Source organism: Girardinichthys multiradiatus, chromosome 12, assembly GCF_021462225.1.
Source record: "Girardinichthys multiradiatus isolate DD_20200921_A chromosome 12, DD_fGirMul_XY1, whole genome shotgun sequence".
Classification (NCBI taxonomy): Eukaryota; Metazoa; Chordata; class Actinopteri; order Cyprinodontiformes; family Goodeidae; genus Girardinichthys; species Girardinichthys multiradiatus.
This window is the reverse complement of record NC_061805.1, coordinates 41210147-41227094: the sequence shown is the minus strand read 5'-3', so window position 1 is coordinate 41227094 and position 16948 is coordinate 41210147. Positions and strand designations below refer to the sequence as shown.

The following is a 16948-nucleotide window of genomic DNA, read 5'->3' as shown; positions in this document are numbered from 1 at the left end:
ATAAACAGGACTTGTGTTTGGATCAGTACCAGACCCACAAGGACACACTGAGATCAGATGTTTGTCTGTGACCTGACTGGTTAAAACTCTTTTGGTCACGCTAGTTTTATACTCATTGATTATAGTATATGCTGTTCTGGCAGCAAACCGCATTGTGGGTCTGGTTGCCTTATAATGTCAGAGGAAATATGCTTAACAAATAGAGAGAGAATGCGTTGCAAGCACTAACATTAAAAGGTCATATAGTCATAGAAAAAATGTGGACTAGGACTGAAAATTCAGTTCTTTATTAAGAAATGTTCACATATTGATATATAATCTTAGTTACAATTTTTCTCTGGAAAATAAAGATAGTTATTTGCACTTCATTAACAAGAAAGTAAACTCGTTCTACCAACTAAACAAAAGGTATGAACAAAAATGTTTCGTAGCTAAGCTAAACGTTAGGACACCCTAGCTAGTGTTACCCCCTTTGTTTGAAATAACTGCAGCGAGACTTTCTTTGTGTCTACCTGTCTCTGACATTGATTCTGAGAAAAGTTTGCCTCACTCCTCACTTTCAGCTGTGACATGTTTGAGGAGTTTCTTCCATGTACTGCTCATTTTACGTCACCCCACTGCATCTCAGTGAGATCAATGTCTAGACTGCCAAGGATGTTCTTTTTTTCAAATTCTCTGTTGCTGGATTTCCTGGTATTTTTTGGGTCATTGCCAAGTTGCTGCAGTTCTGCTTCAGCTTTAATTTTGGTAAAGATGGTCTGAGATGTTCCTCCGGCCACTTCTGATACACGGTAGAATTCATGGTGAGTACTACGATGGAGAGTTGGCCAGCTCCTGCTGCAACAAAGTATCCCCAAACCATAACACTGTAACCTCCGTGCCTCACAGTTTGTATGAGATTCTTTCTCAGAGTGACCTTAAGCAGATGACCAGATATGTGCATACTGGTTGTGACTCTGTCTTTCCAGACAGTGGACTGGCTCATAATGGGTCATACACTGCTACAGTCTTCCCAGACAACTTGTTCGATGGTGTTCACTCTCACTTCACCAGACATGGAGGAGAGGATAAATAACTTAAATCTCAACATATTTTAAACTGGCATCCATAAATACAAATGCGTTAGAAAAACACAGAGGCCATTATGTGGAGTCCTGTTTTTTTTTTTTTCAGATGTGTCCCATTTTTTAATGTTTTAAAATTTATCATCTATCACTAGCCACCATGTCTATACTGCAGTCTTGCACTGCTGGCTATGTTGTAGGCTACATAAATAAATAAATAGAAAACACACACACAGAAGTCTGTATGTTTCATGTGTGACAGAGGAAGCAGACTGAGCAGTGTTTTAAACGTCTATCACATTCAGGAACAAGAGGGCAGAGAGTGTTTACCAGTGGTAAAGTGTGCTATTGGTGAAATAAATAGCTTCTGTCTGCATGTCGCTGTCTCATCGATGCTGTTCACACATTGGTGGTGCTGGAAACGCACAGACTGCAGTGACTCTTTTCACCTGTCATTCATGTTAGTCATTTTAACCAAGTGCTTTTTAAATGCTGCAGTTTCTGATCAAGAAAAAAGTGAACACCAGTGAATAATATACACTGGCAAGAGAGCAAATGGTGGCACAGTTTGGCACAGCGGTGCAGAACTATTGTGCCTTTATACTCAACTGTAATATTTTCTTATTAAAGCAAAACATAAAAATAATATGAAAGTTTATGTCATTATGTTGTTTTGTAGATCTTCTGCTGGCAAACCAACCATTTTTTACTTTATTTTTTAAACTAATAACTGTAATATAATAATACAAATAATAATAATAATAATAATACTGCTACTAAAACTACTACTACTAATAATAATACATAAAAGATTAGAAAGAAAAGAAAAAAAAAAGCATTCATTGAACGAACAGTTTTGTCCGTCCTGGGTGTCTGAGAAAAGATGATGTGACGTTCGTTTCTGAGTGACATTGCGTTCAGAAACAATGACCTTGACAATTTGCCACAGTTTGTTGGAATGATCCAGATGTCAAAGGTTACTTCGCCGTGTTTGTGGCTCCATAATTGTCATCTGTGCGCAGTTCTGTTGCAACTTGCAGCTGCCTTGATGCGCAAAATAATGACAAATTATGAGCGTGATTATTTGCAGCTTTAGTAAATCACACTGCACGTTAAATAAACTTTTTTACATTCACTCCCCCCTGAATTTGACAACTGACAGATAGCTAGAGTACATTAGAGAAAGAGAGAGAGAGAGTCGATCACAGCCTCTCAGCACAGGTCCAGCCAGCGTAAATGTCTGGTGGGACCAGGGGACAATGGCCCCCTGACACCCACCCCCCTATTCCGCGCCACTGTACTCATGAGTGTTTCAGTCAGGAATGATTCGATCAATGGAGCACATGGATAATAGTGTTTAGGGACTGTGGTTGGCTAATGGACAAAGACACACAGGGACAAAAAGGTCAGAAAGACCCAAGGTAGTCAGTGACACTAGATCATGCCAAGCTGTTTCTTCAGCCTCTGGAGCTGCTCCATGCTGATGTTGTTACCGCCACACACAACCACCACCACTGGGCCCAGGTGCCGTGCCAGTTTGCCCTCAGCCTGCAGCCTTTTGATAATGTCACTGTACACGGCTGCCAGAGCGGCACCGCAGGCAGGCTCCACCAGGATCTTTTCATCGTCTGCACAGAGAGAAAAGCTGGACAGATCAGTTTTATGGCTGATTTATGCAATTAAAGCCAGATATTTACCTACGCTGTATAAAAAGACACATAACCATTTTTTGTCACTGTCTGACCTCAAATAACACTGACTTTTTCTTGTTTTAGCTCAGTTAGCATTATTACAAAGTTTTTTTTTTCTTCATACATTTAAGTTTACATACATTTCCTTAGTATTTGGTGGAATTAACTTTTATTGTTTTACTTGAGTCACATGTTTTGGTGTCTTTCCACAAGTTTTTCTCAATAGTTTGTTGTAATTTTGGCCCATTACTCCAGACAGAACTGGAGTAAACGGGTCAGGTTTGTAGCCATTTTCCATTAGGTGAACCCATTGGTACCCAGGTTTTAACTTCCTGGACGATGTTAATTCACTATTTGATCATATTGTTCTTTCCTCGTGAAATCATCTACTTTGGAAAGTGCTCCAGTTCCTCCTGTTTAAAAAAAAAAAAAAAAACACAACATGATACTGCCGACCCCGTACTTCACAGTTGGGATAGTGTTCTCAGGCTTGTAAACTTCCCCATTTCCCCTCCACATATAACAACGGTCAGTATGGCCAAACACTTCAACTTTAAATTAGACCACAAGGTCTGTCTCCAGCATTGAAGGTCTTTGTCCTGGGATTGATTCACACATTTTGCACCCAAATACGTTCTTCTCTGTGACACAGAACCTGTCTCCTCTCTGAACAGACTCATGGCTGGGCATTCCTGTAGTGTTTGTACTTGCATAAAATTGTTTATACAGATAAACATGGCTCCTGCAGGTAACTGGAAAATCTGCCTCAGGATGAATCAGGCTCTCTTCCTGGCTTCTTCTCAGGTTTCATTTGGCATTCCAGTAACAAAAGTCACAAAAGGAAGCAGTCTTTTTAAGATGCTGCCTTCAAATAAAGGAGTGCAATCATTTAACTCAAATGCTGTGAGTAACCGTATCAGAAGGTTACAAACCATGGCATAGTCATATTAGCATATGTAAACCTCTGACTTTGAAGAAAGTAATAAAATGATCTCCCTCAATATTCTGGAATTTAGCAGATTAAAATAATTTAGTTAATCCAAACTGACCTTAAACAGTAAAAGTCGGATTTACTATAAGACATTTAGAAAACGTCATGTGTCTTTCTATGCAGTGTATCTGGTGTAAGCTGTACATTTCACATCTCATCTGCTCAAGTGCGAGTTTCACTCACCTACAAAGCATTCGACAGCTCTCACAGCCTCCTGGTCAGTGACCACTTCTGAGAAAACTGTATGTTCATCCACTAGCTTCATTGTCTGAGCAGACACTCTCACCAGGCCCAGTGTGGTTGCAACACTGTGGCACCAAACATTACATCAGTTGTGTTAGGAGGAGAAAAAGGACATTCAAGGTAATAATATGACCTCTAACTATGTGCAGTACCTTGTGATGACAGGTAAAGTGACGAGCTCTCCAGCTTTCATGGCTGCATTCAGGCTGTGTGCTCCCATGGTTTCCATGGCTACGATGGGCACGTCAGCCCAGTCGGCACGACAAAGTCCTTCCACCACACCGTTCAGCAAGCCTCCGCCTCCCACCGACAGCACAATGGCTCCAGGCTTCTCCTTCAGATCGTGCTCCAGCTCCTTCACCAAAGATGTGTGTCCTTCCCTTCACAAAGGAATGCTGGGATTTACACTGATTTGGACAATCTGTGGAAACTGCAGCCAGATTTATCTTTCTGTTTCATATTTTTATTTTAAAAATACAAATCCCTTATCAAGGGCTGTTGTCACTTTTTTGTGGCTGTGTTTGACACCTTGATAGTGATATTCCAAATGTGGGCAAACATTTTGTTGATAGCTATGTGATATCTGAAATATCGCCTCAATCAACCCCTGCAGCTGTTCATATATGGATGAGAGTACATGACAAGACAAGTATTACTATCAGTCATGAACATGCAGCTCATTTCCTGATGTGTTGGACTTTGATTTGAACCTTCAGTGCCTTCCAAACGTATTGAAACTACTTGAGATTTGTATTTTTTACTTGTAAAAAGGAATTTAAATCCATGTATCCTTTTTCTCTCAACTTAAATGTATGCACTACTTTGTGTTGGTATCTTGCATTAAACCCCAATGAAATGCATTGTGGTTTTCAGCTTTAACAGACTGAAAAGGCTCTTGAGGGCTCACTTTGTCTTACCATATGAGAGGGTCGTCAAAGGGAGAGACGAAAATCCAGCCTGGGTTGTTTGCCACAAGCTGCTGCCCATATTGAATGCTTTCATTCAGACCCTGAAAAGACAAGATGTGACTTTATTTAATCAGTTAAAGCAACAAAAGCCTTAAAAATGTTGTCTTATCTTTGTTACAGTTCGTAATTTCAACTTTGGTTGAGTAAGAAATTATCCAGGAAAATCCCAAACCATTAAAATCTTTACTTTAGAGTTTTCTGTAATGCAAGTCATCTGCTTTTTCATTAAAGCAATAACAAATAATTTAATTGACTCTAAATTCAACATTAAAAACAGTGGGAGTCTAAAAACATGATAATGTTGATTTGATCACAGCTGAGATGACAAACCTTTCCATGAATGACAACGTTTGCCCCCTCATCCTTCAGCCTCTCCACCGTCTGGTTAGGGGTGACACTTGGAACCACGATGGTTGCAGGAACCCCGAGCTGGCGTGCAGAATAAGCAGCTGCCATACCAGCGTTTCCTCCTGTTAGGACCCAAACCCTCAAAGTTCAGAATCACCAAAAACAACAGTGATCATCCATTACTTGAGTGCTTACCTGAACAGCAGACAAATCTTTCACATCCTCGCTCTGCCCACTAAAAGAAAAACAACTCAGTCAGCACAAGTTCACAACAAGCTCGTGTTTGCACTGCCTAAACTGGTCCATACTGGTTCTTTTGCATTGGTTTCTTGTTGTCACCAAAAATAGGATTAGATTACTTACTGTTTTACAGAGGTGGCCAATACCTCTGATCTTAAAGGAACCTGTAGGCTGGGATGAGTCTAGCTTGAGGTAAATAGAGGTGCCAGCCACCTTGGTGAGCGCAAGACTCTGCCTCACTGGAGTGGCCACATGAAGAGGCTGCTCGGTTTTCATCTCACTGATTACAGACAAGAAGGGGAAATGTTTCATGAGGACAAAGGTGTAACACTGTTTGTTGGAAAATTTGGACCCTTTTGATGCCTTCCCCTTCATTGCTTTCTACATGGAGCATGCTTCAACTTACCAGACACTGTTGGAGGACAGGGATTCAAACTGAGCTGGATGTTATTTTTCCCAAACGCTCTTATTTCTGGGCTTCCTGTATGTCAAATGAATATATACCTGCTTTAAGAGTGGGCTTACCAAAGGAGACACATCTCCATCCAATCATCTGTGGGCTTTCTGACAAGAAGACCCCTCCCAGTCAGTGACAGGATGGGATGGGGTGAAGATCAATAAGTTTACACCCAAAACATTCACTCAGACTGCAAGCTATTTGCCAAACCTGTCAAAATTAGATGCATTGACTTATATTTTCAGGCAGTCTAATTTGTCCTTGCTTTGTGTACCGCCTTGAGAGACCAAAAACATAGATAAAAAATGACTTCTGCACGCAGATCTTATTTGAAACGATTTAACTCTTGTTTGAATCAGCATAATTGTCACTACCTTACCTTTGAAGGAATCCATGACAGTTTTACTCACAAGCATGTTGTGTCCCCTCTAAAGGAATTGTGCTCACAGCTGGCATTGCCGAAAAGGTCGAGACAATTTTAGAAGCTGCCAAAAGCAGGCCTTGGGCCGTCCCTGAGTGAGTGGACGGTTCAAACCTGAATGAGCCGGAGTTCAGGCTGATGAGCCAGACACAGGGCTGTAAAATCTGTTTACTTAGCGGGCTGAAAATATCTGTCCAAGCTGAAAGCAAATTTGTTTTAAACATGATGCAAGCAGTGCTGAGATTTACTTAGCTTTTCAGTTCTGTGGTTTTTGTTGACATGGACTTGAAGTTGCCTTTTATGTGCCTATGCCTAATTACACCCTCTCCTTTATCTTAAAAGAGAAAAACAATTTGATCGAACTCTTTAACACTTGTATCTGTCATATAATGAATTCTGTATTTACCCTAGAATACTATTTATTTATTATTTATATGACATAATTTAACAAATATATAATTTCTGTGTGAGAGAAAGTGAAGTTATTCTATCGGCTAAGAACAAATCTAAGGCTTGAACAGATTTGCTTTTAACACATTGATATTCTGGATTGTCTTTCTAAATCCTGCATGAAAAAAATATCTAACTTTTGTGTTAATGCTAAATGATCGCATTAAAACAGAGCAGGTTTTTGTGTGTGTGTGGGAGTTTTTGCAAACCCCACAGTATTATATGAATCTTTTACTAGGACAATAAAATGTCTTTTGTTTTTTCAAGTACTAAAATCTTTAAAACCACAGCTAAGGGAGGTTTTTGACGTCAGCCATATGGCTCACTGTCCAGGGTGGGACAGTCTTTGGGGCGCCATAAATAATCCAAGTAAAAAAGTTGCCTGCCGGGCGTGGCGCTGATGGTGTAGGGGCGAAAGCGCGCGACCATATGCAGAGGCTATAGTCCTCAAAGCGGCTGTCCAGGGTTCGAGTCCCAGACCTGGTGACATTTGCCGAATGTCTCCCCCTCTCTCCTGTCTGCCTACTGTCAAAAAAAAAAAAATAAAGGCCACTAGTGCTGAAAAAAATATCTAAAAAACAAAAAAAGTTGTCTGCCAGTTGCACTTCAGACAAGTTTTCTATCGTTTACTCTGAGTGTCTAGCTCAGAGCGGGATAGGATGCTGAAGTTGGAATCTTGTTTGAAGCTTTAAGTTGATCAGACAGCTGCAGTTGATCCAGATCGCTGCTGCCCGCGTCCTCACTAGAACTAAGAAAGTGGAGCACATCACCCTGGTTCTAAAGTCCTTAAACTGGCTCCCTGTAGCTCAGAGAATAGACTTTAAAATATTTCTGTTAGTCTATAAATCACTGAATGGCTTAGCGCCAAAATACATTACAGACTTGTTGTCAGTGTATCAACCACCCAGACCTCTCAGGTCTTCTGGCTCAAATCTACTCTGCTTACACAGAACCAGAACCAAACATGGAGAAGCAGCTTTTAGTTCTTATGCTCCAGTAATCCAGAATAAACTCCCAGAAAACTGTAAAAGCGCCAAAACCCTAAGTTGCTTTAAATCAAGATAAAAAACTTATTTGTTTAGAGTGGCCTTTGACTGTGCCATTTAGGCATGATTAGTTGTGTTTTCTGTCCAATTTTCCTTTCATTTTCTTGTCCATCATTCTATTCTCTTTATTTTACTTTTTTAAATTACCTCTGTTGCTTGATGATTTTATCATTTGTTTTTCTGTGTCTATATCTGTGTTTATTTGCTTTGTGATTGTATTGTAATTGTATGTATAGCGCTTTGAGTGTCTCGTTGCTGAAAAGCGCTATATAAATAAACTTACCTTACCTTACCTTTACGTTCAGTGCTAAATTAAATTAAATTGCAGGGCTGCATTTAATCATTTGTACTTCAATATCTAAATTGTTCTACACTACACAATATTCTTTAAAACACAGTTTTACATTAATGAAACTTGGTAAAACACATTTAAGAGTTGGAGTAGGATAGGAGCAAGTGTTGGGGTATCAATCAAGAACCCCTGCTGATCACAACCATGGTACGTATTCCATATCATTCTTCCATAAGTGTGTAATTATAACATTTTCTGTATAAACTGCATTTGTTTTTTTTCTGCAGACATTTTGCTTTAACATTAGTCCATTACCTAAAAAAAATGTGACTTTGTTACTTATAATGCAATTGAGAGCATGAACAGTGAGTGAGCACAACTGCAAAGCTGTTGTTAAATATGCACCAAGTTATTGTTGTGTTTTTCCCTTTTAGAACTTGTGACATTGTTTTCAGTTAGTATATATTTCCTATATTTAAATCAACAGCTACCATGACTGTTACAGTTACAGATTGTCACACTCCCTTCTGGTGAGGTTCCGCACTTGCAAGCAACGCATTAATCTGGTTTCATTATCCTTTACTGCAATCAGTTCACTGTTTTTCCTGACATTTCCATTTCAAAACCAGGAATGTGCATGCAGTTATTATAGATTTGACATGAAAATAGCAGCATGGTAAATGTGATGGTTAGCACTGTTGTCTTGTAGCAAGAGGACGTCCAGTCTGAGTCACTCTGTGTAGAAGTACATGCGAATTTCCGATTTGTGCTCTGACGTCCTCCTATGTACATTTGTCTGGACAGGGCAAATGATCAATCTAAGCTGAATTGGGAATGAGTGTGTGTGGTTGTTTAACTTGTTTCTGGACTGAAAATTAGTTTTGTAGCATCCCTTGTTTTGTGATGTATAAAAAACTAAATGCATACGTATGAATAACATAAAACCATTGCATTAAGTGCATCTATGCAACAGCAAAGCAGAACCAAAATGGTGCCTTCTGTATTATCCTTCCTTCAGTGTAAGTCCAAAATGGCCACTTTGTGGAAAAATTGTTGATGCCAGATCATTGAACCACAGACCACAGCTAATATTATTTTAACTTCTCTCTTTCCATATAAGTAGCTGTAAATAAAAAAATAACTGCTTACATGCCTCTTAGGGATAGTCAACCGACAGTTGCAATAAAATATCAACTACAAGGAAGTAAAACACAGTTATCATAGCACAGGTCCTTGTTTATACATTAAGCAGTGAACTGTGGGCCCATTGCTACTTCACACTGCGGGAAGATGGAAGAATAGATAAAGGAAGACTCACTGGTTTCAGTAACATATCATTTTAACAAAACATTTGATGGTATAGTTTGGGATATGAAAGCTTAAAATGGGTCAGGGACATGTTGGAATTTTAAAGTGTATGTATGCTTATGGTAAAGACAAGTACACCCATTAATTTGCTGGGACATTGATTCCCAGGAAGACAGGCAACAGGTCTTAAATACATTCCACTTCAGAATATTTAACTTCAAATTGTTTGGATATGGGTTTTTGGTCCTTAACAGAAAAGCATTTTTTTCCCCCTTAGGCTATTACTGAGGTCTTTCCTTCTTTGCATTGTGTAAAAATACCTGTATGCTCCCAAACAACCTCCCAAAACCCCTGCTAATGTTGTAGTCAATACCCCTTTACACAGAAAAAAATCCAGACTAAGACTAAAACAATACCAAGACTCTGCAGGAGGTTAGATCAAGACTAAGACAGGACCAATGAGAGGCCATTTTCAAGGCTGTAGCATGTTTATCTTTATTGCAATATCACTGTACACAATATACATATTGTGATGGACTGTAAGAAATGTTACCTACTTATTTAAGAACCAGGCATTCAAGTTATTTATGACTGTAAAATATTTGGTGACATTTGTTTAATGAGGCATAAAAGGTTTTAGAAGGTGAAGAGATGGTAAGGTGGTTAAATGGTTAAGAAACTACAACTAAGTTGTTTCAATGCTAAAAATGCAGATGTCAGCCAGAAGTGTTTTTTTTGTTTGTTAAATAAAACCTTATTGCTTGAATGAAAATAATGATTTTATTTTGCAGGAGCTGGATAGACTGTTCATTACCTGGGGTCTAGGTTTGCTATTAAGCCAAAGCCGAAAGATATTTACACTATTTAAAAAACTTCTTTCGCAAGTCATAATGTTTATCTTGCCTTTTTGTCATTCACCCACATCCTCACATTTCACATGTTTTACTAATATTGTGCTGTACTGATCAGAATAATGTATTTGTTGCTGCAAACATCTAGAGAAAATCTTCCTGTGTCAGCTCATTAGCCAGCCAGCCTAACACAGTGCTCCAGACTAACTTTTGGCACTGGTGTGTCTAATGTTTTCCATTAGTTGCACTGCCCCAACATTTAGGTGAAGCCAAACTGGTGTGTAAGCATGTAGAACCACAAGTGCTAGAAATGTTCAAACACTTAATAGGTCGCATTTGAGTCTGAGACGTCGACAAGACCAAGAATTTTGTCTTCTCAAGAACAGTTTATAGCCAAATATCTCCTGTACCACAACACTAGCTTTTGCTTTTATAGAGGTTACTGATGATCTTTAAATCAAATGTCTTAATTAGCAGCACCTACATGCTACTTTTCCTTTTAAATCTGATAGAAGCAGGAATTTCTTTGCACACATTTTGGCTTCACCTTTGTTAAACAATGACAGTGTGGAATCTGTTGTGTTGTTTTGCACTTCTGGTTTGATTTAAATAGTCCTGATGTGTAAACCCCCAGAAAACCAAGAATGCATAGCCTACTTTGCTTTTTCATACGATCAAATGTCGAAGAGTTCCTTAAAGATTTTCCCTCTAATATCTGATATCTAACATTATGCATGGTGGTTTATGCATATCTACATTGTCCACAGAGTATGGGCCAACATCAAGGTATAGAAAGGTTTCTAAAACCGCTAAAATGTTCCATTGCACCATTATAATCAAATCTGTTTGATTGCTAGTTTGTTTTGCCAGTAAACTTAATTTTCAGCAGCGGGGTTTCAATAATTATACCTGTAACTCCAATGCTGCCCAGCTGAATGGACAATTAAAAAATATTTATCCCAGAAGATCACTGAAAACACAAGGGTGGAAATTACTTTTGTTGTAATAAATTATGCCTTAAAAGGTTAAACAGTTTACAAAGAGTTTATCATTCCCTGCACAGCTAACTGATGTAGGTACTTTCCCTGACTCTGCAGCCCTTTATCCTTCCTCTGTGTGCGCAGCAAATCCACTATGGTAACAGTGGGAGAGAAGGAAGGACAAAAAAAGGAAAAAAAGAAAAAGATTTGACAACATGGCGCACTTTCCTTGAGGAAAGTTTCTTCTGAACAGCGCACACAGCTGAGCTTTTCGTGGACTTCCTTTAGCGCTTATCGACTTTCTTCCACAACGCAAAGAGGACTTATTTGGGCAAACTTTGGATGCACTTCTTGATGCACAAAAAAACTCGACACTAAATCTGCAGAGATTGAGATGGGATGAGACCGATAAGCCGTTATACAAACACACGCAGTCAGCCAGGATGGAGAAGCAAGCGACTCTGAAAGAAAAGGTAAACAACTTCCTGGAACAATAGGTTTGCGCTTTCCTTTTTTTGTCCTTTGTATTGCCCCATTTATATTTTGTCCCACGTCCAGCGGAGGAAATTCCAAATGACCTCGTAAAATCGATCGATTTTCCAGCCGTGCGTCCTGAGCGGCGCAGTGGACGTCCGGGGACTGCTGGAGCAGACACTAACCAGCATGAAAGGGATTTTATAAAACAGAAATCAAGCAAAAATACTTCTGTGTATGTTTTAGAAGCTTAATGGCTTATATAGTTTGTAACAGAAAGTTATTCCCTTTGAATCCCCTCAAACTGAAGTGTTAATCGTCATAATTAAATCTGAGTGGATCTCGGTGTGATCACTTTGGAAGTGTGTGTGTCTCCTGTGTTGGTGGCAGGCAATCATTATCTCTCATCTCCACCCTTCCTGCCAGTGCTGCCCACATACAGAAGGCAGCCCCCATTATGCTGCTGCAGATTCGTGGGGAAGCGAAAAGAGAAAGCTGCATGCTTCTGAGCCTCAGGACCACTAATCCATTATTGATCCTTCTCCTGACACTTTGGGTGCATGTTGGCATGGGTGCTGCGTTTGTGTGTTTGCACCTCTGTTGGACTCCGGCTTTAAAATCTAGCATGAACACACTACAGAGCTGCATGTTACCTGCAGCTTTATTAAGATTTTACCAATGTTCAGATACTTACCATGCACAGAGATGAGTCAGCTCTTTTCATGTTGTCAAAGAGTATGAATGCTGTGCTGTAACTTTGCTTGATGTTGAATTTACTTGATCCACAGAGCTCTCACTTCAGCTGGTCCTCTCTCTCTGTGGGCCTCTGGAAGTAATTACCAATCCTGCCCTATCCCACAATTCAGCTGGAGGAGGTGTGGTGAGAAAGAGGTGCAGTGGACTCTGGCTCCAGAAATGAGAGGCCCGAAGATGGATTTCTGAATTTAGTAACTCTTAGCAAATGGTTTAATGTTAACAGCTCCAACCTACATTGTGTATTCAGTCAGTAATTACTGGTTTGGTGCAGTTACCAAAGGACTTGAGTCAGTTTAACTGCTCCTCCTGTTTGGATAGGAACTGAGGCAACAGAGATAAACGAAATGCAACAGAGCAGGAGGATTCAGTTTAAGTCAGGAAGAACTGTTTCAGGAGGAACTTCATCTGTGTCTTTATTGGGTTCAGTTTTACTCTGCTGGTGCTTGTTTAAACAGCAAGATCCAGATAAATTAAATTTTAACAGATGTGAACAGCTGAAGCCCTTTGACTTAAGCTGCAGTTTCAGGAGATGAAGGAATTATTATATGTCGTGATTCAAATTTTAATATGATAAACATTGATAGTGCCCTCCACATGTATTGTCACCTCTGTTAAGGATGTGTGAAATGATTTAAAATAAATGTATATTTTATTTCAGTATTAGAATCTCACACAGAGAAATTACAGAAGTGCCGTCCTACCAAAAATTATTTCCATGTAGTATCTACACTCAATATGTGGTCAGGGCACCTTTTGCCTGGATTACTGCATCAATGCGACATGGCATGGAGATCAGCCTTTGGGGTCTCCAGAGGTGTTGCTTACAATGATGACCTTCAGCTTTACTACAGTGTTGAGTCTAACGTCTCTCATCTTCCTCTTGAAAATTCTCTATAGCTTCTCTATGGGGGTTTGGGCTCGGCCAGTTTACTGTCCAATCGAGCACAGTAAAACTATGGTCAATAAAGCAAGAATTGGTGCTTCAAAGAAATGAATGAAACAAGCTCCATAAAGGTTGTCTACGGAACCTCCTTAGGTACAATGTTTTTGACATTGTCTGTGCTTTTTCTACTACACTTTTTCCATCCACCAAACTTTCCACTAACATGCCTCGATATAGCACCATGTATAAAGCTAGCTTTTCCAGCAATTACCTTTTTTGGTATACCGTTCTTGTGTAGGGTGTCAGTAACTCTCTGCTGGACAACTGCCTAGTCAGCAGTCTTCTCCATGATTTTATAGGCCATAACACTGCATTAACGTTTTGGTTATATTATAATTTATTAGTATGCATCTGTAAGTCCTAACAAATTCCTGTTTACCTGGGGTATAAATATGACATGAAAAATGTGCAAATGTTTTAGCAACTCTTCGAAAAGAAAACACAAGAGAACATGCCATTTATCTAAGTTCATAAAAATAGAATATTTGGATATGCACCTCATGCCCACTGTAGTACGGTGGAGGGTGTGTGATGCTTTTCTGTCTGTTTCTTTTCCAAAAGTACCTGGGAACTTTGCTGGGGTGCATGGCATCATGAACTCTTTGAAATACAAGGACATTTGGAAAAATAAAATCTAGTAATCTCTGCCAGACACCTGGAACTGGGTTGTCATGGGGTGTCTTGGCAGGACAGTGATACAAAACACAAGGCCAAATCATCATAGAAATGGTTCACCTTCTTCTAAAGTTATCTCTGTCTGCAGACCTTAATTCTCTGGAGAACATGTGTGAGCTGAAGCTACGATAACAAAAAACAAATTTTTTTTAGCAGGCAATGGTCTTTATAACAGGGAGTTAGATGATGTGAAAAAAAACCCAACTACACTTGAGTCTAGAATTGGGCATCATTTAAGGTTTATTAATTACGCCTGTAGTTTAAATTTGCAGTATTCAGATTTTTTTTTAACTAAAGGTCTGCCTTATCAACATTTGTTGCATGTGGAGCGAAGAATGGCTGACTGTGGCTTGACACTCTTTGACGCCATCCTTCATTAATATTCCCTCACACGTCAGCTGCTGTGTTTGTGTTAGTGGACAGCAGGCTTTTTGGCTCATCACAGCAGCTAAAGCACATGAATATCTCAAGCGCAGGTTTTTTTGGCATCTCAGTCGTGCTCATGCTGGCTGGCTGTTGTGGTTTACCAGGATGCTTGTTGGAACACTGCCTTCATTAACAAAATTTGTTTCACCTGTGCTACTGTGAAAAAAAAACAAAAAAACACCCTGTTGTATGCATTATTTGTTGACACTCTTTCTAGTCAAGCTACTTTTACTTTCTCTGCCTATTGCTCCAGTTTTCAGTCTTGGGCTCTCGGACAGCGAGCAGGCTTATTCGGTCCGTTGCCGGGGACGAGAGGTTGAGGTGTGGCCTCAGCAAGGTCGAGTTCATGGAGAAAGTGCGGCAGAGCAACGAGGCATGTCAGAGAGGCGACTTCCAGGAGGCCGTGTGGTTGTACAGCGATGCTTTGCAGGCCGACCCACAGAACTGCATCCTGTACAGTAACCGATCAGGAGCGTTCCTCAAACTGGGCCAACACCAAGCAGCTCTGGAGGATGCTGAAAAGGCTTGTGGGCTCAATCCCAAGTGGCCAAAGGTAAGACTTCCTTAGAAAAAAATCTTAAACTCTGTCCTCACTGAAATTATCTTTCTGGTGCTGCTACAGTGAAACATTTTAAGAAAGCTCGATTTCTTTCCCATAATTTATTAGTAGGGGATCTAACAGTACACTTAAATCATCATCTAGGACTTACCCTAGTTATTGGCTCACGGTTTAGTACAAGTATGGTACAAAAACAAAAAGAAACAAATGCAACTACCAAATTAAGGTTTCTTTTGCACTTAACAGAGAGCTCCAAGTTAGCAATAGCAAACAATGTCTAACTGCAAGCCAGGATTTGTAAGCTGGTAATTCTCTTTAAAATGAAAAACCTTCTAATTTTTTTATTTAGTTTGAATGAAAAAGAACCCAATAGTAGCATTTAGTAGGACTCGAGAAATGTAGCTGTCTATAAATGATTTACAAGCGAAATACAAATGTAAGAAGCCAAAAGAAAAAAATATAAAATAGCTATAAATGCAAACTACACAAAAGAAAAGTGGAGAATATTCTGAGGACTCCCAGTTTGAAATGAAGCAGAGAGAATTGAGAATAAGTTTTGGTCACTATTTGTTTTTTCCTCTGAAGTCAGAAGACAAGTCTAAGAATGAAACCAAAGCCAGCCAAACTGCTTCCCATTTGTTAGTCAGAAAACTAGTGGGATATGCTAACTGCTGTGCTCAGTGAAAGGCTAACCGCTTTTAGCAATGATAGTTGATAACAGTGCATTTCAATCTGTTTTATGTTTTTAAACGTTAAAGGAACATGCCCACTACCAGTACTATGTGTGAAAACGTTTTAATAACACCAAAACTGTTAGGAGTGCAATAAACACTTCATTACTACAGCTAGCTCAACATTTTAAATGGACAGCAACCATATTGGATTTCAAAGGTGAGATTTTTACTGAGAATTTCTACTTCAGGGTACTTCTTGTCTAATTTTCATTTCAGTTTGTTCCTTAAATAATGGTGCTTGTAAATTAAAACTGAAAGCACAATTAAACCACAGCCTTCAAGTTAGAGAAATGCTGCTTTAATCCAAATGTCAAACAAAAAGTCAAGTCCAATACTGACAGGTGTCTTTCTTGTTGTAATAATTGGACAAAATAAAAACAGGGCATGTTTTAATAAATTTGGTCCTAACATCACATAAAAAATAGACATTATGAAACTGAATAACTTATCCCAGTGTAAAAATACAAAATAAATCCATAGTTACTGAATGTTAAACATTCTCTCGCCTGATGATACATTGTTCAAACACTTGTTAAAAACAAATCAGTGTTTATTTAGTGTCTGATGGTTCCTTGTGGAATATTTATTGGCATTTGATAAACTTTAATAGGAGCTACAGAGTTTGCATGGCAAGCTATAAAGTAGTAGGTGTCAATAACTCCATATTTTAAGGATTTAGATTAAATACAAAAACAGTTTATCATTAAAAATTGGTTAACTGTATGACTATTTAAATTTATGATTTGACTTCCCACTTGTCAACCCCTCACTCCATCATAGCACTCTGTTCTGTGGTGATTAAAAATAAGCAGCTTAGTCTAAATTCTGTCCCCTGCATGTCATTATCACCACCCAATCTTGCATCAGTTTGGTGTGGAGTGCTTTAAATAATATAGTAATGTCAGTTGACAGAAACAAATGAAAACACATGCATGTATCCTCTCCTCAATGAAACTACCTATGAGTGATATTTGAACTGTAAGGTTCAATACAACTACATGTAAAGTTACACTTCTATGTATTAACATTTT

The 16948-nt window shown here is 39.1% G+C and overlaps 2 protein-coding genes across 4 annotated transcripts in view; one reads left to right on the top strand and one right to left on the bottom strand.

Annotated features, from left to right (window-relative positions):
* Positions 1-271: 271 nt before the first annotated feature.
* Positions 272-6447, bottom strand: LOC124877399 (L-serine dehydratase/L-threonine deaminase-like). Of its 2 annotated transcripts, XM_047380539.1 has the most exons (9): positions 6382-6440; positions 5952-6026; positions 5669-5825; positions 5501-5540; positions 5288-5427; positions 4907-4998; positions 4142-4369; positions 3930-4054; positions 272-2692 (listed from the first exon to the last, which is right to left on the bottom strand). In XM_047380539.1, the coding sequence occupies exons 3-9, from the start codon at positions 5819-5821 to the stop codon at positions 2499-2501; spliced, it is 972 nt and encodes a 323-aa protein (XP_047236495.1). In that variant the 5' UTR covers positions 5822-5825; positions 5952-6026; positions 6382-6440; the 3' UTR covers positions 272-2498. The 2 variants fall into 2 exon arrangements, with proteins under 2 accessions (XP_047236495.1, XP_047236496.1); XM_047380540.1 differs by having other exon boundaries at positions 5952-6447.
* Positions 6448-11513: 5066 nt separating this feature from the next.
* Positions 11514-16948, top strand: part of LOC124877784 (tetratricopeptide repeat protein 28-like) — a 318485-nt gene continuing 313050 nt past the window's right edge. For both annotated transcript variants that reach the window (XM_047381288.1, XM_047381287.1), the window contains exons 1-2: positions 11514-11823; positions 14878-15177. In XM_047381288.1, the coding sequence (XP_047237244.1) occupies positions 11794-11823; positions 14878-15177 (330 nt within the window). In that variant the 5' untranslated portion in view covers positions 11514-11793. The remainder of the gene's footprint in view (positions 11824-14877; positions 15178-16948) is intronic.

Coding starts and splice junctions, on each gene's coding strand:
- LOC124877399 (XM_047380540.1), bottom strand. CDS start 5,821: ATGAAAACCGAGCAGCCTCTTCATGTGGCCACTCCAGTGAGGCAGAGT. Junction 4,370..4,906: donor TTTGACGACCCTCTCATATG/GTAAGACAAAGT, acceptor TCCTTTGTGAAG/GGAAGGACACACATCTTTGG. Junction 2,693..3,929: donor AGCTGTCGAATGCTTTGTAG/GTGAGTGAAACT, acceptor CTCTCTGTGCAG/ACGATGAAAAGATCCTGGTG.